At 49.0% G+C, this 23,525-nt stretch overlaps 1 protein-coding gene and 1 pseudogene across 2 annotated transcripts in view; one reads left to right on the plus strand and one right to left on the minus strand.

Moving 5' to 3' along the window:
- The first annotated feature begins 92 nt into the window (after window positions 1-92).
- Window positions 93-10,868, plus strand: LOC144105701 (uncharacterized). Its single transcript, XM_077638807.1, has 3 exons — window positions 93-244; window positions 8,397-9,171; window positions 10,137-10,868. Exons 2-3 carry the CDS (start codon window positions 8,399-8,401, stop codon window positions 10,612-10,614), a joined length of 1,251 nt encoding a protein of 416 aa, XP_077494933.1. The 5' UTR covers window positions 93-244; window positions 8,397-8,398; the 3' UTR covers window positions 10,615-10,868.
- Window positions 10,869-22,640: 11,772 nt separating this feature from the next.
- Window positions 22,641-23,525, minus strand: part of LOC144105703 (uncharacterized) — a 55,197-nt pseudogene continuing 54,312 nt past the window's right edge. The window contains exon 6 of the transcript XR_013308863.1: window positions 22,641-22,897. The product of XR_013308863.1 is annotated as an uncharacterized LOC144105703 (transcript). The remainder of the gene's footprint in view (window positions 22,898-23,525) is intronic.

Here is a 23,525-nt window from a genome sequence, read left to right on the forward strand (position 1 = left end):
GCTCGCTTTTCTTTTCTTTTTTTTACGGCCACCGAGGGTGTTGCGCCATCTATCCCCCTGTAATCGAAATAAAACGCGTGAGCTGGCCAATCGCATCACGCGATCCGTCGCTGTCGCTCTGGCCGCTCCGGACGTCTCTGTCGTTTCTCCTGAGCTCTCAGATTCACAGCGCGCACGCGCTACCCTTCGAAGATTGCTGCCCGGCTGGTTCGTTTCCTAGCGTTTGAGAGCGTGCGTCAAGCCGGTAAGTGTCCGTTTAACTAACGCGTACCTGTGTTCGTCTACATGAGCGCTGACAAACTGATTGCTTGTCTTCGAAACGTGCGAAGGGTTCGGGTGTCCGCCGAGATACGCGAGACAGTTACTGCGCAGTTTCCTTTCCTCAGAACCAATTTTGTTAGCGTGAAGATTGGTTCCCTGACCTAGTCAAAAAACAAAAACGACGTTCCGGGTCCCATGCGGGGCCCTTGTTCTCAATAATCTTCGTGTTAACAATGCGTCACCTTGACCAGGCGGCGTACCGTCGAACCTTTGATTACGTAAAAACCAATTTTCGTATTTTCTGTTTTTCGAAGTGACAAGGACAAAACGAGTTGGAGATGCTATAGTCTCTTTAGTTTCAGAATCCGTCTCATTCATGGCAGAGTCCGTGTTTATCAGTGAGGAGCAGCACCTCTTCGTAACTACGATACATCAGAAGAACTCCTGAAGAAAGCAAGCGCTGAGCCGTAATGTGCTAGTCGAAACTGCCTTGTGCATGAGAACGCATCGCGACACATCCGGGAGTGTACCGATGGGCGACGTATGTAATCGACTGTGCCTATATACTGTGCGGTTTTAAAATCGCAGGAAGGAATACACATGTATATTCTCCGCTCGTCTTCTCCTGGCGCTGCTTCGCGCATGCCGACAACGGCGGCCGTGTCCTCGAAAGCAAAATATTACGACAGTGTGCTGATACAAGCGGCATTCATTGCTACAGATGTAATATACAGCGACTAGCGACCAACGAGATGTTCCTCGAAGGGCTACGCTAGAGAGCAAGGACGTTGTTACGGGCGAGTGTTCGCACGGGCTGGGGGTGTGCGACGCCGATGCACCGATGCCGGACGGAGTTCTCACGAGATTCGCTTCTGTTACAAGACGCTTCCCATAGATGGCGCCAGCCGCACCAGCAACGTAAAGCCTTGCAGCAACGCGCCAGACGCCGCGTTCCTCCTCACCCTCAGGTAAACACGGAGCAGACGACGTCTCACGTTGCAAGCGTCACCTATCAAGCTCCTACGCAGCAGACCCATCGCTGTATTCCTAGAAACCACACCTACGTAGCCGATCCAGCAATAAAAACAATGACGGAAACCTACCACACTTAACAGCTCCCAACACGTGCCTCCAGCCCCTTACAGTTGGTGAGGCTGGTGTACTCAACCTCTTGCTTAAATTAGATTGGAAAAAGGGATCTGGACCCGGCAATATACCCAATGCATTTCTAACAAGATATGCAGAATGGATGGCGAAATACTTATCCCTTATTTTCAACAAATCGTTATCTTCATCTTCCCTTCCAGCCGACCGGAAATTGACCAAAGTAATTCCTATCCACAAATCTGGACATGAAGATCAAGTCTAACTTTAGGCCCATTTCACTTACTAGTACCGCTTGCAAACTACTGGAACACATAATATTGAATCATATAACATCCTTCCTTGAATGTAATCAAATTATATCGCCGTTTCAGCACGGATTTCGCAAAAAACTATCTACCGTCACGCAGCTCGTCGAACTTATACATGACGTTTCACTAAGCATCGACGATCAAAAACAAATTGACCTCATTTTACTAGACTTTTCTAAAGCAGTCGATCGTGTATCCCATAAAAACTAATTCTAAAGTGGGAATCTACACTTGGCGAAGGACCCATCATTAACTGGATTAAAAACTACTTAGCTAATCGATCACAATTCGTAGAATTTAACCGTGAAAAGTCTAACATAACTGAAGTTACGTCCGGTGTGCCCCAGGGCAGTGTTCTCTCACCTATTTTATTCACTATCTTCATCAATGATTTACCTGCTATCATTCTTATTCGAATGAGGCTTTTTGCTGACGATCGCATACTGTACCATGAAATTAACTCTCCAGGTGACCACATAACACTTTAAATGCACTACAGTCTGTATCTGATTGGTGCGCTAAATGGCAAATGAGTATTAATATCGAAAAACCAGCCATCTTGCGAATTACCAGGAAATATAACGTATCGGACTTTTCATACACACTGAACAATATCCCGCTTCCCTCAGTTACACAGCATAAATACCTTGGTTTAATTTTATCATCTGATCTCCGCGGTGGCTCAGTGGTTAGGGCGCTCGACTACTGATCCGGAGTTCTCGGGTTCGAACCCGACCGCGGCGGCTGCGTTTTTATGGAGGAAAAACGCTAAGGCGCCCGTGTGCTGTGCGATGTCAGTGCACGTTAAAGATCCCCAGGTGGTCGAAATTATTCCGGAGCCCTCCACTACGGCACCTCTTCTTCCTTTCTTCTTTCACTCCCTCCTTTATCCCTTCCTTGACGGCGCGGTTCAGGTGTCCAAAGATATATGAGACAGATACTGCGCCATTTCCTTTCCCCCAAACCAATTATTATTATTATCTGAAATGGAACTTGCACGTGAACTTCATTACGTCATCTGCACTGAAACTGCTTTCCTTTCTCAAGAGGGGTGCCCCGCCGCGGTGGCTCAGTGGTTAGGGCGCTCGACTACTGATCCGGAGTTCCCGGGTTCGAACCCGACCGCGGCGGCTGCGTTTTTATGGAGGAAAAACGCTAAGGCGCCCGTGTGCTGTGCGATGTCAGTGCACGTTAAAGATACCCAGGTGGTCGAAATTATTCCGGAGCCCTCCACTACGGACCTATTTGTTCCTCTCTTCTTTCACTCCCTCTATCCCTTCCCTTACGGCGCGGTTCAGGTGTCCAACGATATATGAGACAGATACTGCGCCATTTCCTTTCCACCAAAAACCAATTATTATTATTTCTCAAGAGGCGCCGTCAGACATTAAATTACTTTCCTACAATACTTTTGTGAGACGTGTACTTGAATATGCGAGTATAGCCTGGTTTACGTTTACAGATAAACTATTAAAGAAACTAGAGGGAGTTCTAAGGAGAGCTGTAAGATTTATCTACAACAAATACAGACAAACTGAATCACCCACAGAACTCATAAACAACGCTGGAATACTTACGTTACAAAACCGCGCCAGGCTTGCACGACAGAAACTACTTTATCAACTTATTCACAACATGGTGAACATAGATTGTACAAGGTATATTTCAAAATCAGAAACAAGAACAACGAGACATAGGCACTCACAAACATTGGAAGAATATCGATTCAACACAGACTGTTTTAGACATTCGTTTTTTCCGTCAGCCATTCGAGAATGGAATAACCTACCATCAAGTGTAACCATCTCATCTTTCAGAACATTTTTTAGAGACATATGAAGCGCACCTACTAGCTTTACAATGTGCATTATAAACGCCATTTCGTCAGCTCCAGTGCTCTATTTGATTTAATGAAAATTGTTCTTTCTAATGTGTAATGCATTTGTGTTGTTCTTGTTTCTTTTCCCTTGTATTGTTGCTCCCATGTTGTTTCTCACCGATTAATATTATTGCTATTAAACCTAACAGCCTCTGTTCACATATAGTTGCAGCGCTGTGGTTTATGTATTTGCTTTGTTAATAATAATAATTGGTTTTTGGGGAAAGGAAATGGCGCAGTATCTGTCTCATATATATCGTTGGACACCTGAACCGCGCAGTAAGGGAAGGGATAAAGGAGGGAGTGAAAGAAGAAAGGAAGAATGAGGTGCCGTAGTGGAGGGCTCCGGAATAATTTCGACCACCTGGGGATCTTTAACGTGCACTGACATCGCACAGCACACGGGCGCCTTAGTGTTTTTATGGAGGAAAAACACGTGCTTTGTTGAATACTGTTTTTGCCTTTCCTGCGATGATCCCGAGTGGGATTGGCAGTATTTCTAAATAAATAAATAAATAAATAAATAAAAACTCTGGCATCCCCTAGCAAAGAGAAGTCCCCAGTTTATTAAGCCATATTACAGTAAAACGGGCACGAAGCAGATTCTGCGTGGCTGCATTCCGCCGCCGAAGAGCTGCGCGCTCTCAGCTGCCCGAGCCAGACTGCAGATCAGCTTTCTCCTGTGCCCGCGTGGTGTTTGCACCGTACGCAGGCACAGGTGCCCTCCATTGCTAGCTAGGGTAGCTAAGCAAACAAGGACGCGGTGTTGCGGGAGTGGTGTGCGGGGAAGCTCGACTGCAGGGGACGGGCGTCTAGCGAGGCCTCACATACATGCACGAGTGCTTCAAAATTGGTTTTTGGGCAAAGGAAATGGCACAGTATCTGTGTCATATCTCGGTGGACACCCGAACCGCGCCCTAAGGGAAGGTATAAAGGAGGGACTAAAAGAAGAAAGAGGTGCCGTAGTGCTTCACTTCCACATTTTTGGTCCTGGTTACAGTACTTTTTTGTTGCATGAGTCACAGCCTTAAGAGACACCTTTAGAATACAGTGTACAGTGTTACCGGTACCGGAGTACCGGGAGCCCGCGCGCAGCCAATACGCATGCGCAAATTGTCTTGACGGCGCCAGATGGCGCCAGGTACCCGACAGCTGCGCGCTCATCTGCAGTATCGGGGCCAATCAGCGGGTGCTCAGCGGTGGTGTGAGGGCTCCCGATACCTCGGTAACGGTAACACGGTACATGGCATTTATTGTGGCAGGTTGCGTCAGCTCCTAACTGAAGACAATAAAGGACAGCAGCCTTAATGAATGCTTTAAGTGGCTACTTAGCCGGTACGTTGACAGAAGCAACAGCGTGAGTTCGGAAGTTTTTGCTAGGACAACCCCAAGCCGGAACACTGCAGCTCCTTTGCGTGCAATGTTGAATTCTCCATGCCAGTTTATTAACATCGCAGTCCAGAATGCCTATTAGTTGCATTTTTGTCCCCATCTTCTGGTTTCTCTTCAACCCTTTCGGGCCCTGAAACATGTTATATAGGTGATTCGCATCGGTGTTAACTATTTGCACGTGTATGTACCACAGGTAAGTTTTGAAGCGAAAAGCTTCACTACGCTAGTCAACACCGCGCTTCGCGCGAGCCGGCGTATGTCGGAGCACGAGTGACGTCACGCACGCCGCAGGTGGCCGCCGCCGACCCTCTCTCTCTCTCCCTAGTCACAACTGCGCATGCGCCACTATTAGCACCGAGCCACATGTGTTCCGCCAGTGACTCTGTTCCGCCGCTACGCAGCGCCGCGCCTTTCCTCGAAAATCCAACTTTCAGTTTTCTCTTTCTTCTTTCCCTCCCTCCTTTACCCCTTCCTTTACGGCGCTGTTCGGGTGTCAACCGAGATATGTGATACTGTTACTGTGCAGTTTCCTTTCGTCAAAAACCAAACAAAATAAGTGAGCCGACGGCTTTCATAGAGTTCATTGGCGTTGACAACTTTGCAAAGACCGTTTAGTTTCACGAAAGGAAAGGCGCACAACCGGCTCCGTGGGCCCGTGGAGACCTCAATCTTGCTTCCGCTTTGTATATCCTGGATTTGCTGAGCTAATCCACATTAATTTTTTCATAAGAAATTATCACTCAGAGGTGCGCCTTATTTAAGATATTTTCGAGAAAGAGAGCAGTTTACACACTCAGATTAAGGACTACAGCGTTCGGTGTGTTCTCACACGGCCCGTCTACGCTTCGGGCAACGTCTGTGTGCGTTCCAGGTTTTGAGTTGTCAGGTCGCCCGCTGGCTTAGGAGACGTGCTGAAAAAATTGGAGAGGGCACTTAAGCTCCGCCCTAAGGGTACGTCATCGGGAGCGTAGTGGGTCAATTCTCATATATCAGAAGGTAATTCTCTATTTTTCATAGATCCCTGGGACTCCTCATACCCCTCCTGGCGCAGTGGTGCAGGGGTTAAGCGGTGCGCCACTGCAATGCGACGGCAGGTGCTCTCAGCGGTGGGCCTTCCTTTACAAAAAATTCTTTAGTCTATAGACTGTCCACAGACTTCTGTCTATGAAGTCTACAGTTTCTTTATAGACAAACCCTAGAGAACAGTCTATAGGCAATACAAATCCTATAGACAGTCTATAGACCACCTATATATTTATGGCCATACACTTTTAGTAGACTTGTCTATAGACTATGAATAGACCAAAAGAAATATCTATAAGAAGGCAATAGAGTCTATAAGACGTCTATAGACTGTCTATAGAGCATTTTTTGTTTATAGACAAAAGAGCAACCAATCGTTTATTCAACTGCCACGTGCCACGGTGGGCAGTGTGCTCACAATCCAGTAGGCAGTTTGTGATGACGCCACCAGGTTACGTGACCTAGGTGGCCCACCTGCTTCGTAGGTTGCTCTCTGGGGACCACCTGCGAGAGTCATGCTCGCGATATTTCGCTCACAAGGCCGACACCGTATTTTCTGGACAACGGGACTTTCAAAGCTCCCGCGTTAAAATTTCTGTTTATTGCTTCTCGGCGAGCGTTGTCGTCTCTGTTCGGATAACCACCAGTGCCGTTACTAGAGTAAACAGCGGCCAATGCGGTGGTCTGGCGCGCTACCCGCCTGCCCCTTTCACCGTATTCTGATGCGCTGGGGTTGAGGTTGTCGCATGCTACTGATGGGGTCAGCCTTGCGGGTTCTGCCGGCAATTGCTCCTCCTGCAAGGGTGGTCGAACGGGCTAGTTGGTAATTCATGTTTGGAAAAAGCAGCACACCCTTAAGACACGAGCTCAGAGAGGTAGGACGACACAGCGCTGTGTCATCCAATCTTTCTCAGTGCATGTCTTAAGGGTGCGCGGTTTTTTTTCCAAGCAAAGTTGCTCCACCGTAGCGACACTTAAATGCTAAATAACTTTCCACAAATGCTTCGCCGTGCACCTCGCTTTTTACCATACGACCGATGTTTTCGTGAAACATTACAATAAAAGCTTGCCTAATGATATATTCACATGTTTATTCCTGCAAGAAGAAGCAGAAAAAGAAGCACTTGATATCTTTTTATGGAGAGGAGGGTGATGAAGAACGTATTGGGGTATGGATGAATGTCTGAAATGGCAGTGTGAAAGTTTACAGGGGTGAATGAACTGACGGAAATGCGAACATTCTCGACCATGTAAAAAGACCTGTATTATAGATGCGAGTACCAATTAATGGCTGCCTTGTAAACGCGTGAACAACACCCCCGGTAATCATTCCCCCCAACTCAGCTCTATACCGCTTTTAATAGGGGAACGCGCGGTTGAGAGGACTGCTGCGGAATATATATATATATATATATATATATATATATATATATATATATATATATATATATATATATGAAAAAGATCGGTCCTCTAATCGAAACGTCGAGTCAAATAAAAATGTTTCCTTAAAAGAAGCGTATACTTCGATGTATATTACTTTAAGCAGTCAAGTACGTCATGTTTTCACGGCTATATATATATATATATATATATATATATATATATATATATATATATATATATATATATATATATATATATATATATATATGTGTGTGTGTGTGTGTGTGTGTGTGCGTGTGTGCGTGTGTGCGTGTGTGCGTGTGCGCGTGCGCGTGCGTGTGCGTGTGCGTGTGCGTGTGCGTGTGTGTGTGTGTGTGTGTGTGTGTGTGTGTGTGTGTGTGTGTGTGTGTGTGTGCGTGCGCGCGCGTGTGCGTGTGTGTGACGTTGAGAAACGCTTCATTTAGACTGAGACTTATTTTGAGTCGACGTTTTGGACAGAGACTGAAGTTGCAGCAATCATCCTCCCCTTCTTAAGGAGTTGGCATTTGCACACATGTGTGCCAATGCCAACTTTTTAAGAAGGAGATCGCTGTAACTTCAGTATTGAGAAAGGACAGGCTCTGTCCGAAACGTCGACTCATAATAAATCTCTGTCTAAATGAAGCGTTTCTCAACTTTGCATTTTACCTCTAGCAACCAAAACGCCCACCTTCCACTTCCTGTAGCTAAATATTTTATTATGTTATTTACAGCCAGCGGAATCATAATATTTAGAGAAATGCCTGCAGCTCCTGCAGGGGAGACAAGTGCTCTGTAAAGTATGCTTCGTTGTCTGTCTATTGCGAGTTTGCGCAGACTGTTTTCCCCTCTAGCGAAACAAGAGTGAACACCGCATTAAACGGAGTTAACAGCTGACGCCGGATGTTTAATAGGCGTTTTAGTTCGTCTGTGCTTCTACTAGTTTTTTAGAGCGCAGTTCTTGAGCGTAGACAAACTCTGTATTGTCAACGGTAACAACACCTTTTGTTGAATCTTTGCAGTTATGGCAGCGTTCTCCGAGTTCTTCGCCGCTTTTGCGCGGATGATGTCTTCTGCTCCGTCGGACATACCTGCATACAATCGCACCGACTGGAGCGACATCATGGCCATGAAGGGCGCCCGGGAAGTCCTGAAGCGAGTCAAGTACCCGGATGACGCCACTCGCCGCTCGCTGTACGCCTCCTGGCTCCGAGTGTTCGCCTCCAACGAGTGGGACGACTCCTTCGACCGTCTCATGCTGGACTGCGTCGCGGCCACGCCGTCACCGACGAACCCGGAGAAGCCTCTCTTCGCCGACATCTACAAGGTCAGGGATCGCACCATCGACAGGCCTTACCCGAACGTCCTGACACCTGTACTAAACCTGCACGAGCTACCGGATCTTTTTGCAAGCAATAGGGAGCAAATAGAGCCCTTGCCGACGTCCCCCGGCATCGTCGACTACCTGGCAGATCTCATCCGAAAGAGTAGCACCAGCCGAGAGGCCCTGGACGAAGCCGGCCTGGTGATCGGCTTCTGCAGCCTGGCGCTGGCCGTGATCGTAGCCAAGCCGGTCGGGCACGTGCTGGATTTCTTCCGAGTCCGAATGAAGAGGGCGCTGACTGCGGCAGTGCCGACGTCTTATGACGGAGACGACGTGTTCTGTCCCAGCGGGAGGTTCCTTTTCCAGCTCGCCCGCAAGGCTCACTCGACCTTCGGTGTGGTTAAGCCTTTTCTCGTGCTTCTGGTTCTGGGACAATATGCCTACCACGTCAACGCCGAGGATACAGCGCCCAGGTAACTGCGTTAGGCCTAAATTCTAAAGGATTGGGTCTTCAGACGTTCTGCGCAAACCAACAACGAGATAAGTCACAGCGAGAGGTGTCATCGGGAGGAAAGGGCTCTCTGGTTGCCTTGTTTTTGTCTAGGAGACCTGCGAGGCTACTACATTATCGGGCAACATTCTGTGACCCCGGAGTACTCACGGGCTACTGCGCCAAGTAGTCCGGGCTGTAAACGAGCATTCTTTTCCTTTATTCTTTCCTGCGGTGTCGAAGCGGGTCATCGGTCGCCTACAGATGGCTTGACCACCGCTTTATCACATTTCGCCTAGTAATCTAATCGAGAAGGGCGGGTCGCTGAGTGGTTCACTTGTAAGATATGCATACAACGGTAACTGAAAAGGGTCAAAAAACGTTTTGGGTTACGGAAAAAACCTCCACAATTCGGGAACAAGGGTGTCTGTGAAACACGAAATGTCAATTGCTTTACAGCGACAGCTGTTAGGCGCCAGTCCCTGGCTTTCTCGTCGCCGTCGGCGTAACCGGTTAATGCCATGGTCACGTGACATTAAGGACACCTGACCTGAATGTCACGGCCAACCTGGATCGCATAAGCCTACGGGTGGCTCTGTTTGGAACAGCCGCCTGCCATGCAGGAGTGCATCACTTGACCACTACACCAGTGCGCCAGAAATATGTCCCCAAAACTAAAAGCCTAAACAGCTATCGCTGAACATCGCATTACACAGTCATAACATTCTGTGAGTTTTCTTTTCACTTTTACTAGAGACCAATTTACGTACTTTTCAGGATTTCCTTCGCCCAGACCAGAAGGTGTGCGCTTCGAACGCTCGGTTACTCGTTCACTTGTTGAATATGTTATGTAAACGTGTTGTCCTCGTCACTGTCGCCTTCAGTTGTCTTGAGGGCTGTATTCTGTTCCGGAATGAATAATCCACGCACGCAATTATTGCTTCGCAGCGCCGACGTCAGGTTCTTGGAGGAAGGATTCCTGAAGGGAGCCAAGTTCGGTCTACTCGAGGTAGTCGAGCTCCTGTACGACGTGCAAGAGAAGACGGGACTCAGCGCTTCTGCAATCAACCAGATTCTTCGGGAGGACAGCAGAGTAGAGTCCGTGACGAAATCCAGTCGTCACGTCGCCGAGTTCCTGGAAGGTGCCGCACCACTGAAGCAGAGGACCAGAGCGTGGTGCCGTGCGGCCAACTACTGCTTCTTCTTGACCCTTAACCTGCTCGATAACCTGGACTACGCCATGAGGCTCACTGCGCTGCTGGCTCCGGACCCGAACGACCTGCTGTGGCAGAGGCCAGAGTTCAGCGAGGTCCCGGCGCCCCGCCGACGTGACGCCCGATTCTGGGCGAGGAACTTCAAGCGTGCTCTGCGTCACGGAAAGTACGGCGAATCTGCCAAGTCGAAGGCCGGCGAGGGGAAGGGCTGAATGCGATGGGCGAGGCTGTAACCAGCGCGTAACTACGCTTTTTTTTTAATTTTACCTGCCGCTGTCTACACCGAATCTGGCATTATTGACATGCTGCTGTTTTGACACTTTTGTATAGTTCTGCCTTACCAGCACCAAGTACAGCGTCAACCGGATGCAGCTTTTCATCAAGTTATTCTTCGCTAGAATGTAACCAAGAGTGTTTTCAAGCGGCTCTGAGGCCCATTCGGGTAATAAACAATTTTCGGAGTTCGCTCAATCGTCCAGTTTCAGTGGAAGCTAAAAAGGGTGCTATAAACCCAATGTGTCAGCACTCTGTCCTGAAGTAGACAAGTCCTTGTCTCGAAATGTTCGTCACCATATTGAAGGCGCCGCCGCGGTGGCTCAGTGGTTATGGCGCTCGGCTCCTGGCCCGAAAGACGCTGGATCGATCCCGGTCGCGGCGATCGAATTTCGATGGAGGCGAAATTATAAAGGCCCGTGTACTGTGCGATGTCAGTGCACGTTAAGGAACCCCAGGTGGTCGAAATTTCCGGAGCCCTCCAGTACGGCGTCCCTCATAGCCTGAGTCGCTTCGGGACCGTTAAACTCAACAAACCGACCAACCAAACCAACCAACCATATTGAAGCTTCTTTCCGTTGCCCAATTCTGTCATTTAAGAATGACATTTTACCTCTGTATTCTAGCTTGAAACTAAGCCATAAACACTTGTGATATGACGTATTACTGAAAAAAAAAAGGTGGTTTACAGCATACGAAAGGACAGAGAAAGTAAAATGAATGATACAAAGGTGGGAGAGGTCGGACCGCGGTAGCTTGTCCCGCGCCTGCTACTTTAAGGATGAGGGGGGGGGGGGGGGGGGGGGGGGGGGGGGGAGGACGGAATTGGGAAAGCGAGAGGTGGAATGGGAATGGTGAGTGCTGATTAAAAACTCCAGGAGCCGTGTAGAGGTGGGCAAATACGACGAATTTCGCGCGTTTCCGAACCATCAGTGGTGCAGCACGCCAGCTCGACTGGGCCGCATAGAGGAATATAGAATATTTCTGACAACGGGTGAGTGCACACTTAACCACGCATGTCACCGTTGCCCTGCGGCACAGTCCATCCTTCTTTATCGTCATTTGTAGCATATAAACTCGCATCCTCGCAGTTGATAAGATAGTGTTCAATGGTTTCAGGAACAGAAGGTATACAAAAATGTTCTTCCTATGGAGCCACGTTTAACATGCGTAACATGCTTGGATGCGTAATTTATAGGAACATTTTGGTGCAAGGAGGAGGACTTCGTTTTAAATTCTTACAGTGTACATTACGTTGTGGCCACTCAACCTGATTACGAACCCTGTGACGTTTTTTTTCCCCTCTCACTGGACTTCATAGCTTGTGGAAAACGCGCATATTGACCGCAACGCTGAACCTTGTTTCCCAGAAGCCGTTTTAGCCGATCCGCCGCGGTGGCTCAGTGGTTATGGCGTTCGGCTGCTGGCCCGAAAGACGCGGGTTCGATCCCGGCCCGGCCGCGGCGGTCGAATTTTGATGGAGGCGAAATTCTAGAGGCCCGTGCACTGTGCGATGTCAGTGCACGTTAAAGAACCCCAGCTGGTCGAAATTTCCGGAGCCCTTCACTGCGGCGTCCCTCATAGCCTGTGACTCGCTTTGGGACGTTAAATGGCCATAAAGCATAAACCAATTGTTACCTTGAATACATCATTTGTGCGCTGCGCGGGCTGTACAGAAATGTTTGTTCGGTTTTTCGTCTTTTCCTGAAACGTTTGGCATATGGCCGAAACCTTCGCATGTAGCGTAAAGTTCGGCCTCGTGAGACTCCACCTACAGCCAGACCTCCGACTCGACTTGCGGACATAGCGGCCGACTGCGCTTTCACACTGACTGCCTGCTGTTCGCTGCTCGCGCTCAACATCGGCCAAGCATCTTCCACTCGGTGGTCACTCTAAAGCGAGAGGAAAAAATAAATCAAGTCCCCCCCCCCCCCCCCCCCCCCCCCCCCCCCTGAAGCAGAGTGGACGGGCGGCCAGTGGCAGTGACGAAGCCGCCGCTTTCGATTTCCCGAACGGCCACTCGAGAACTTCACGCAGCTCTCAAGACTCGCCTTAAGCGCACGCGAAAAGCCAATGCTCTCAAGTGCGTCCTTCAGTAAAAAGCAAACACGCGGCCAATAAACGAACAACCGCAGCGCACTGACGAGTGAGGCGGCGGCGCTGCGCCTTTGTTTTCAATAGGAAGGCACTTAGGGCTCGCGAGAAGGCAGACGAGGGAGATAAGAAAGACTTTAGGCCTAGCAGAGTTGACGGGATGGGAGGCCACCTAGCGGTGGGGGTGCGCACTGCGACGATTGAGCGGGCGGCGCCTGCCAGGATGAGTGGCCGTCTCTGCGGCACTGTCGGCACCCCGTGTTTGCGCGCCGGTCGTTTCGACACGCGAAGCACAGCGCACGGTAAGGCACCGTGGTCGCCTGGCGCGCCTTCGCAGAAACCGCTCGAGTACCGGTTCCGGATGCACAACCTTGATGACGAACCTGCGGCCACTCTCCTATGCGTGTCTTCTCCGCATTTCTGCTAGCCGTGGTGGCAGCCATTGCGGTAACGCCTCTTGATAGCCTACCGATTCTCTGCAGTCCAAATACAGGGCGTACTAATATGGCAACAACGATTTTTCGTATCGCATGATTCTAATTGATACCATGACGGCTGATATTAACAAGAAACATATTAAGATCACCCTGATTTCAATCGCGTGGATCTTAAGTAAGCGCTGAATTTTAAATTGGACGCTTGTCGAATCCGCGAGTGCTTATTTACTTCGATACCCTCAGGGCCCGAAGGGTGCTGCAGAGGGTGTGGGTACAAAGCAAAAAAAAAAAAAAACTAAACACATATAAAAGTGCAACATCCATATTTGTTAAATAGTAATGGTGCTATTGCAAAAGGTGGTCGATGAGTGCAGACTTGAAGGATGGTGCATCCACAATTGAGGCAATATGGCGGAGGTAGTTCAAGGCAGTTCAACTTAGAGCAAGTTTTTGGCAGAGATGAAGAAAACATTGTTACGGCAGCAGTGAAAGGCGATCTTAAAGCGGCGGTCAATGCTAGATGATACGTACGAAGCCTGTTGTTCTGTAGTTCTTGTCGCAATCAAACAATTCCGAATCCGCAGTCTTTGCTGACAGCCGGGTTTCGGTCAGCATGATAACAACTGCCACGCAGTCGTCACAGACAGACGACAAAGCATCGCGCTTGTTGAGGACATTTCTGACGTTAGAAAATAAAAAAAAGATAAACCGCCATGACCGGGATTTCGCGGAGCACTATAGTTGTTTGGATAAAGGAAAGTCAGCTCCAGCGAGCACAGAATGATCAGTATTATCATCCGCGTTTCGGACGCTGTCGGTAACTGCAGAGTAAACGTAACATTTTTTGTACTTATGTACAGCTTGTTGTACTGTACTGAAAATAGTTGCCCACTGGAGTGTCTAAAATCAGCTCCCTTGTTGCCCTATAAAAATCTTCATATACAGATACTTTAGATGCCTTGAATTTTAGATTTGAAAATAATATATGGCGTCACGAAACTTCGATGCCGAAAACTTCACGATAATGGGTCTGCACTTCCCAGGCGCAAATTTTCTCATCCTTTGAGCATGAGCTACGCGGTCAGCACTGCTACTCAATTTAGTGTACAGCGGTGCAAATTTGTCCTTCAGATTCGGCGCAAGTTTTCGAAGGATTATCAGAGATGCCGTGGAATATTAGGTCCTCGCGGCGAGAGCGGTCTTCAAGTTCGTCCAGCCGCTTCGCAACGGCTGTCATTTCTTGGCTTCGGTTTTCGCCTTCTGCGACACGGGACTGACAGTTATTTTCAACTAAGCCAAACCTGCTGTCTATGTCGGCGACTTGCTGATATAGTAAAGCCTGAGCATCATTTAACTCGCTTAATCAGGCCATTACCAGGTCATGCCTAGCTTTCATTTTCGTGTGCAGGCATTTAACAAGCTCAAGTCGCTTCGCCAGACAAAGACAGCAGCCTGACAACGTGAATACATTCCGAAGACAAGGAAAACAGAACTCGTGGGCATATGGAAGCAACAGCAAACAAACATTGTCCGACTTCTAACAATGAAGGGGTAGACCAGAACCCACCTGCACCAAGTAACAGAACGGGGATTGAGGCGCCTGCATCATCACTGTACTGCCACTCCCACTGAACGGCCGCACCGCCTGCCAGTTCTTTAAATAGTGCATGGCTGATGCATCTGTCGATGGCGTTGATTTGTTGCCGATTAGAAAAGTCGAGGCAGCATCGATGAACGGTGCTGATTCCGCGAACAGGAATACGTTGTCCGAGGCCGAAAACTGCCTACCCTCAGTGACAGCTTGCATCAGTGATAGTTCGATCTGAGTGCATCACGTGGCAAAGAGGCACAAAACCTGCAACAAGTAACCGAACGGAGACTGAGGCGCCTGCATCGTCACTCGGCAGTGGTGGCCGAGTGGTTGAGCATCCGGCTCGCATGCGGGAGGTGCGGGGCTCGATCCCCAGTGCCGCCGGGTACCCACCGGTGATACAATGGGTACAAGCTTTCCCCTGGTCTGGTGCTCGGCTTATTTAGGGTGGGATGCTTTGAAAATGGGTCTTTGACCCCACCTGGAGAAGTCAAAAATAGGGCCACAAATGGGCTTCTACCGCACGACGCGGATTTAACGTTGTTGACGGCGGAACTTATCGCTGATCCGTCAGAGCAACTAAAGGGCCGCACCGCCTATTCTCGTAAGGCCCGGCGCCAGTGTGACTTTTGCGGAGTGTGCTTGACCAGTTGAATGCTTGTCGGCGTGCGAATTAAGCTGACGGCCAGGCTAACGCATTCACACTTCTGGGACCGCGCGCGCGTTGCTTACACGTGGGCAGCGAGAGCAGTATAGTTCTGGTTTCGCACACCAGGTGGTAGTAGTAAACTCGAAGGTTCAAACTTTTTTTGACAAAACGCCGCTTGCAGCGACGTGTCCTCTCGAAACCACGAAGCCGTGGTACTGATTCAGCGCTGAACAGGTCAGAGAACTTGAAACAGAACCACTCTGTGCTTATTCGTAGCCCCTCGAGCGCGCACGAAACAGCGAAGGTCTTCCAAGAAAACTGATCACGTCTGGGTCACAATGTGATGAACTATAAAGTTCTCATAGATGAGCATAGCAACGCAGTAGACGATGCATGGAGAGCGGATAAGACAAGCACTGTCCTTCTCATCATCAGCAGCATAACAAAAGCTTCTCTCAGTGGCCTTCAAATACGTGTCTACCGCGCCCACCATATTTTATCAAGCCTCCTAACGCTATCTCCCTACCTTTTATGCTGTACTGGCACAAGTGGCACCTGAAGTGTTGACTAAACATTTTAGTGACATTTACGTACCAAAAGAAAATAAACGAGAACTGTGTTATTGCTGAAAAGAATGTCTGCTGGCAAATTGAAGCACAACTTATATATGGTTATGCCTTCACTACGCAACTACAGCCAAGTTTTTTTGGTTCCGCTTGTCGCCGCTGCCGCCTCCGGCGCTGCCGTCATGTGCTGTACGGAAGTCGCTGCTGTTCAAGTGACTCTTTGTAAATAGGTCCTCCGGCCGCTCTACCATTCTCTCGGTGTACACCTTTGAGACCGCCAGCTACCGCTTACCTATACGTCCAGGTTCATTAATTCCTCTTGGTTCCAGCCAGGATGTCGTTACTCGTGTTTGTCTTGTTATACATGCTGTTCTTTTTGTCTCTTAACGAAACTTGTGTCCTTTTTCTTTCTGTAGCTCACTGTGTTCCCGTTAATTGTAATTTCTCTGCATGAAAATAAGCGCACGGGTCTTTGTGCGCAATTTCTCAATAACGATACAGAGTAACGCTAATGCCTCCCCCTGAGCGACACCAGCAGTGGTTTTAGAATAACAGGGTGTGTAGATGCAACTAGGGTGACTAATACAATTTAAGAAAACAGCTATTGATAACTATGTGTGACTATCGTAACTATGTTTGGTAACTATCTTGTAACTATGCAACAGTAAACGAAACCTTATTTTCAATGTTCCCATCAAACAAGCCAGAGGCATCAAAATTCTTGAGCTCATATCGTCGTATTGTGGTATGCTTGTTGTTTAGGTCACACGGCAGAGGCGGAGAAATTCTGTGCGGTGGTCATGAATGTAGGAGAAGCTTCATAGCAAACTTATGTTGTATCTGACTATAGGCAGAACATTCTAACCATTCCAATTACGTAACTCCGCATCAGAATCCGTGCACGCCTTGCAGTCTTCTTCCGAAATTTACAAATCGAGGTGTTCACCATATGAGCCACTTAGTGAACCCCTTTTAGTACCCTGCAAATGTTTTTTTTTGTATTTGTTTTGATCAGCCCTGATAGAATTGGCTAACATTCGAGTTTTGGACCAATGAGTATGTAAGAAACTTGGGGCGCAAGAAGATTCACAAGGGCTATGACGCAGCATATCTGGCAGGCACTGCTAAGTTCGTCGATGCATACCTCTTCCAAAAAAAATATCACTAATCGTCATCGCCGTTGGGAGAAATTAACGGTATACCGCAATTTGTGCGCAGTCTTTACAAGTTGGTTCGCTTGTTTGCAGCGCCTAGTTCGCTGACGTCTTCACATCTGTTTCGACCTTTTAATCGCCATCCCACCAGAATCCCATCTGAAATTCGTGATAGTGCCATCTTCTCTAAACGAGCTGCAGCCCAGTGGCATACTGGGTGCCCCACTTCAGAAAAAAAATAATAACGAAGCTTTTAAAAAAAGACGGGGTGTCTTAGCCGAGTCAAACCGACTGACTGGTGTTCAGAGTCGTGTGTTCCAGCGTGCGGAATCTTTTTCGATGTCCAAAACTAATTGATTAGCACGCACTAATTAGCTAACTTGTTAAATGAAATGCCAATTCAGGAGTTATAGATCGTCTTGAAAAATATCTGGCTGAAATGCTAGCACCAAGGTAACATTCACGCAGGTTTATTTACCGACTTCAATATAAAGCTCGCGAAATACAGCAGCTACTATGTGACAGCTGCTGGCTCATATCTCTCGCCCAATGCACGCGCAAAACCCCGTCGGGCACAGCGCTCCCCAGAAGAGCGGTTGTCGTACTCTGAGTCGCGTCTTGGGATGCTTGTGTAATACCAGCGTCACTTGGTAGCTGTTCTATTTTACGCGCCTTCTTTTAAGGCAGGCAAAAATACTAAGTAAATGGTATCTTGGTGCAAACATTTCTTCCGGCCATTTTTAAAAGTGATCTACAATTTTCGCATCGAAACTTGTTATTAAAGATTTAGCTAATTAGTATTTAGAAATCGATTTTTCGGAGCGAAAAAATACTGATGACCTGGCCATACGAATCTCAAGAGCACTCAGCCGGTTTCATTCGGTTAGGACACTCCATCCTTTTTAAATATTGGTTACTTTTAGCTGTGACACCCGGTATACCTTGCACCGCCTAATACAGGTGGAAAGGCAGAGCCAGCAACTGACGTCATTTCAGTTAGTCAGGGACCAGCGTCGTAGCTGGGATCCAGGCTATATAGTTGTCAGCCGCTGGAGCCATTGCGGCATCCCGAGTGAAGCCGTTGACGTGTCCTTCTCTTCATCATCTAACCTGTTCCTCCTTCGATGCCTAGGCATACGCTACTGCGGCGATGTACACGCGCGGACACAGTTAAACGGAACACGCTATTTTGTTTTCAGGGGAATCAAGCATGTCTTAGCAGTAACCAAGAAACATCGTGTGTCCATGGGAAAACCATGCAAGCGATTGCTGCCAGCACGCACATGACATACGTGGAAATTTCAATTAAGCAATAAGTAAAAAGCCATGAAAGGCAATAGCGAGCTCTCTTCGCTTCTGTCTGTACCTGCAGCATTAAAAATATATCTGTGGCACCTTGTTAAATATAAACGATATAAAGTCATCTGCTCTCCATTCCTAAAGAGTTGCGGTATTTTAGTGAGAGTTTAACGTCTAAGTTAGGCCACGACCACTAAAACTGAAAACAGGTTAGACAGAAAGAGATCGTAAACAGTCGTTCCGCAACTATATGTAGGTGAAAGTAAGCACTCAAAGAGGCCGCAGTCGCAGCGGCTCCTGAACCCGCTGCACCAAAGCTGTGCAGGCCGAGCCGACAGCGAAGTAAACAGACACAGAGGCAGGGCGGATCTTGCGCTTTTTCCTTCACACTCACCCCCTTCCCACCCATCCACGCACGCACACGTACACACAAGCACGCACAAACACGCGAGACAACAGCTAGGGAATTAGGGTTGCCACGCGCTTCACACGCGGCGACGGCGAAGCCAGAGTAGACACCGGAGTTCAGTGAGCATCGATGTGGAGGGTCGGCAGTCCACGAGCCTCGCAGTCCACCACCAGTCCTTTCCAACACAGCCGCAGTCCGCGCACAGCGGTTCACCGGGTCGTCAAGTCTCGGAGCACAGTCACGGCGGCCCCGACCGGCAGATGGCGTCGTCTGCTTCAAGCCTGTAGCCGCTGCTTCGTTCGGCGAGCCGGTTTAGCAGACGGAAATGCAACGTCGGTGCTTCGTGTACCGAACCGTACCACTGGTCATTGGAGGAACCGTCATGGAAGTGGAACACAGGCGACGGACGTTGAGGAAATCGGAAGGAGTCGCTTCTGCTATTTCCAACTTTCTTTTCACTTTAATTCGTCTGCTTCGAGAGCAAACCGACTGGTTCACATGCCAGCGACTGAGCGAGTTGAGCGATTGAGCGGCGAAGCGTAGCGAAGCGTAGCGAACAATTTCCAGCCTGTTAAAACCTCGTCGCTCAAGCCGCCGCGACGATTCTAAACAGGTTTTTGCGCCGCGGCGGTAGGAATCGCTAGCGTTTTCGCTTGCATGTGAAACAGGCTTAAGCGACGTCGGAATGACCGAAGTGAGAGTGCATGCACTGACCAGCAGCAGAACGTGCTCTGTAGACCTACTCGTTCGATGACGCGTTTATTCAGTGCTTGTACACTGTTCTTCTGTATCTGTGTTTTCTTTTCCACTGTCCATCTGCTGTGTAACGACACCAACTCGCTCACTGATCATACGCGTTTCATACGACTGCAGCTTGCGCTGCCTCTCTGAAGCTTCGTTGGAGCATGCAAGAATATTTACGATACCTCTTCACAGTCTTCCATGCAAGGACGAGATGTCCTTCATGGATATTTTCGGCGGGTCGGAACAAAGACGTCAGCTGTGATTATCAAACATTTAAGTCAATGTGCCTCCTCCAAGCGGTCACGTGGAACTCCGATACACCGAGGTGTAGAAGGACTGTGGCCTCCTCAGGCGTTGTAGCATTTGGTCTCTGCGCCGACGATATCTACTTAAAGTTTTTAAAGAGAAGGTAACATATGTATAACAGTGTTTTTTCCTTGGGCTTCTGTTTGACCCGTGGTACAAATACGCGTATACAGGCGCCTTATCTATCGAAGGAATGTTGAAGCAATTTAGATGTCAGCATACCATGCATTCAGTTCCTTTTTCTGGCAATGCACATATAGGTAGTTTTACTGGATGCTAATCGCGACCAGAAGGGAATACTGTCAAATTCAGAGGCTGACCTTTCTTTAACGTGTTGCTTCTGATGGCATCAACACATGACGATCTCTGTATGCACACGTGACGTCTTTAGTGTTTCTCCCGCTTTTGCTATTGTGGATTGAAAATAGCGGATGACGTCAGCACATATGGAGGCTCGAACTCTCGAAGCACGTCGCTCGCGAGCCGACTTCCCCGTTAGCACGTCACTAGGCAATAGCCGAAGGATGATAGTGGCGATGCTGGCTGATGTCGGCTCTTTCTAGCAGGCCTAGCTTTGAGAATTTCGCTTCTGGTTCACTTGCTCCAATTGAGTAAGTGTAGCTTCCACTTAGTGCCAGTCAGTTGTGAGGAAGAGAAGCTGGGTCAGTCTGCAGGCACGTCGTGACGTCACGGTAGGCTAAACTTTCTTAGACGTTATAGACGTTAAGCGCGGAATTTTTGGTAGTGAATGACGGTGCTTTTAAGTATTCGTAGCACACCGTGGGAATTAAGTTTCCCCCACTAAGATCAATGGGTGAATAGCAGGTTATGCAAGTAAGGGAAAAGTGAAACTAATATCGTTGTGGCGGCGTCCTCCTAAGACCCAGCTGCAGAGAATTTGTTCAGATTTATAGGACAAAGGAATCACTGGTGCGGCAGCAACTGAAGGAGGCTCAGTGGCGTTAAAAACTCTTTTTCATATACTTTTACAACCTGTGCTGCCATCTAGCGAGTACGGCTAAATTTTCCTTCCTCTCCTCTTCACGAGGTCTCAGAAAGGTGGAAGTAAAAAAAAAAATCAAGCGAACCCTTACAAAAACTTCTTTAGACAGTCCACAGACTGTCCACAGACTTCTGTCTATTAAGTCTATAGATTGTATACACGAACCCTAGAGAACAGTCTATAGGCAAGACAAATCGTATAGACAGCCTATAGATGTATGGCCATACACTTTTAATAGATTTTTATCTATGGACAGTCTATAGGCTATGAGTAGACAAAAAAAAATATCTATAGGAAGGCAATAGGCTGTCTATATACTGTCTATAGACCCTTTTTATAAGGGAAAATGTGCATCCCAACAGGAGTTAAAGCACTTCTATGTGCTTAATTGCCGCACACATTAGCGGGGAGATGGGAGTCTACTTTTCCCCTAAGCATCGGAAAAATTGTGTTTTTCGAGGACATTTTCAAGCACGTAGACAAGTGTTCGAAACGCGGTAAAAGATATACGAATGATATTTTGGAACCTAAATTAATATATCGTAAGTGTATTTACCGAATCGAGACAAAATTTGCGCGCTGGGTCTCAGGAGGGCCTATAGTGGTCAAAATGCCTTCCCTGTTTTTTTTTTTATAAGGAAAAGAATGGAAAAAATGGCAGGCCTAAAGTGGAAGAAGAGGACAGTGGACGCTGCTCCACAGCGGACGTGCCTCGGCGTCGGGAAGCCAGCCAGAGCGAGCCAGCCGAGCGTGTCTGGCACGATCCATCAGAGTTCGAGTTCATCGAGTGAAAACAACGTTTCTCGCTAATTGAAAGCCCGCGCGCGCAGCCGGCGTCGCCCCGCGCGGCTAATGGCGCGAGGACTCCCACTCCCCCGGGACGTCCCGCCAAAGGCCGCCGCCCCGAGTCCCGACCATCCCTGCTGCTGCATGCAGGGGGACCCAACGCACCCTCGGATCCCGAGGGTCCCCTCGAGTCCGCTTTACGCGGCGACGCCTGTGTCACAATACGCGGCGGCGCCTGTGTCACAATACGCGGCGGTCCTGCAGAGGCCGACGCTGTCTTTCGGGGCTGGGAAGAAATGAAGTTCAGCGGGACTCCTTTGTGGAGCCGAACTGATGAAGCCCATCAGAGGAGCTGAAAGGTACAGGAAGAAGAAAAATTAGGACTTGAAACTCCGCAACGAAACAGGACGAAATGAAGGAGGCATTACACACACAGTGAGTTGTTCGTCGCGTACTGTCACAGCCTGCTCATACAAGGCGGAGGGCGAAGGCGTCCCGGCACGGTATATACACGAATCCGGCTGTCGTGCAGGCAGCACCACCGCCACCACCACCGGCGCGCAGCTTTCGGCAGAAACAAAAGGGACTCTCTTCCTCCTCCGTCGCGGCCAAGTGAAGCGCGACCGTCGGATGGACTCGGCGGCCGGCCGAGGTCGTCCGTCATCGTTAGGCCTAACGCGATTTGGGCGCGCCGCGGATGGACTCGCCGTCGACGCGGCGCGGCGGCGGGGTGAGTGCGGCTGGCCACACGGGCCGCTCTGCGGCGGCGCCTAATCCAATCAGCGGGCGGCCAGCGAAGAGAGGAGGGGGGAGGGTATCATCGCTGTCTCTTTCCACCAGCGGAGGAGGGAAGAGCGAGGAGAAGGAGAGAGGAGGAGGGTGCGGAAGTGAACCGCAGGCGCTGGTCGAGGCCCCACTAAGCGTCGTGGTGGTGGTGGTCGGCGGCGCTAATTCAATCGGCGCCTGACTCATGGCGCCAGGTGAGCGGGCTCTTTTCTTGCCCCGTGGGAGAGACGCGGCACAGGTGCTGCTGGGTCGTCCCGGTCACGCGAACAGGGCGTCGATGGAGTGCTGCAGGCGAGCGCTGTGCTCCCGCGCCCGCAGCCGGAGCGCGGCGATGCTGTGTGTCCGCAGGTCCTGGCCTGCCCCAGTCCCAGCTCCGGCCGCCGCAGCCGCCGCGGAGCCTGCGATGGCCACCACCAATGCTCACGGGCAGCGGTAACGCACCGCAAGACGACAAAAGCTTGAATTGAATTGTATTGCATTTCCTTTGTTTGTTTTTTATTTTGTATATTACCATATTGCTGCACTTGTCTTATCTGTTTACGTTTTATGTACCTTGCACTGATAATGTGGCGAGGAAGGTAAAGATGAAGATCGGAGCACCTGCCACGCGTGTTTTAGCGCACGCGGCGCGCTTCCCCTTAGAGGTCAAATCCAAGAGCCAGATGACCTTCAGGCTCAGCATGGGAGGAGTAGAGTTTTTCGCTCTAAAAGCGCAGAATGAGAGACAGGGGCAAAAACGGCACTCGTCTGATCTGTTTACGCTTTATGTGCCTTGCCCTGATATCGTTTGGCCTTTGAGTTTTCAGTTGTTATGAGTCGAATTCTTTGTTTAGAGCCTAATTAGAGAGATTTTGTTCTGAGTCATGCTGTGTATCTCGGTATGCATCCCTAGCGTTCCAAATCTATCGAAGATAAGAGGAACACTGTCCTCTTCCTTTCCTATATTAGTACTTCCACGGATGCTACAAAATCTCTACTACACGTCTCATAAGCAAACACTCCTGGGCTCTAAACTACTAACAAAGC

The sequence above is a fragment of the Amblyomma americanum genome, chromosome 9 (genome assembly GCF_052857255.1).
Source record: "Amblyomma americanum isolate KBUSLIRL-KWMA chromosome 9, ASM5285725v1, whole genome shotgun sequence".
Classification (NCBI taxonomy): Eukaryota; Metazoa; Arthropoda; class Arachnida; order Ixodida; family Ixodidae; genus Amblyomma; species Amblyomma americanum.

Coding starts and splice junctions, on each gene's coding strand:
- LOC144105701 (XM_077638807.1), top strand. CDS start 8,399: ATGGCAGCGTTCTCCGAGTTCTTCGCCGCTTTTGCGCGGATGATGTCT. Junction 9,172..10,136: donor GCCGAGGATACAGCGCCCAG/GTAACTGCGTTA, acceptor ATTGCTTCGCAG/CGCCGACGTCAGGTTCTTGG.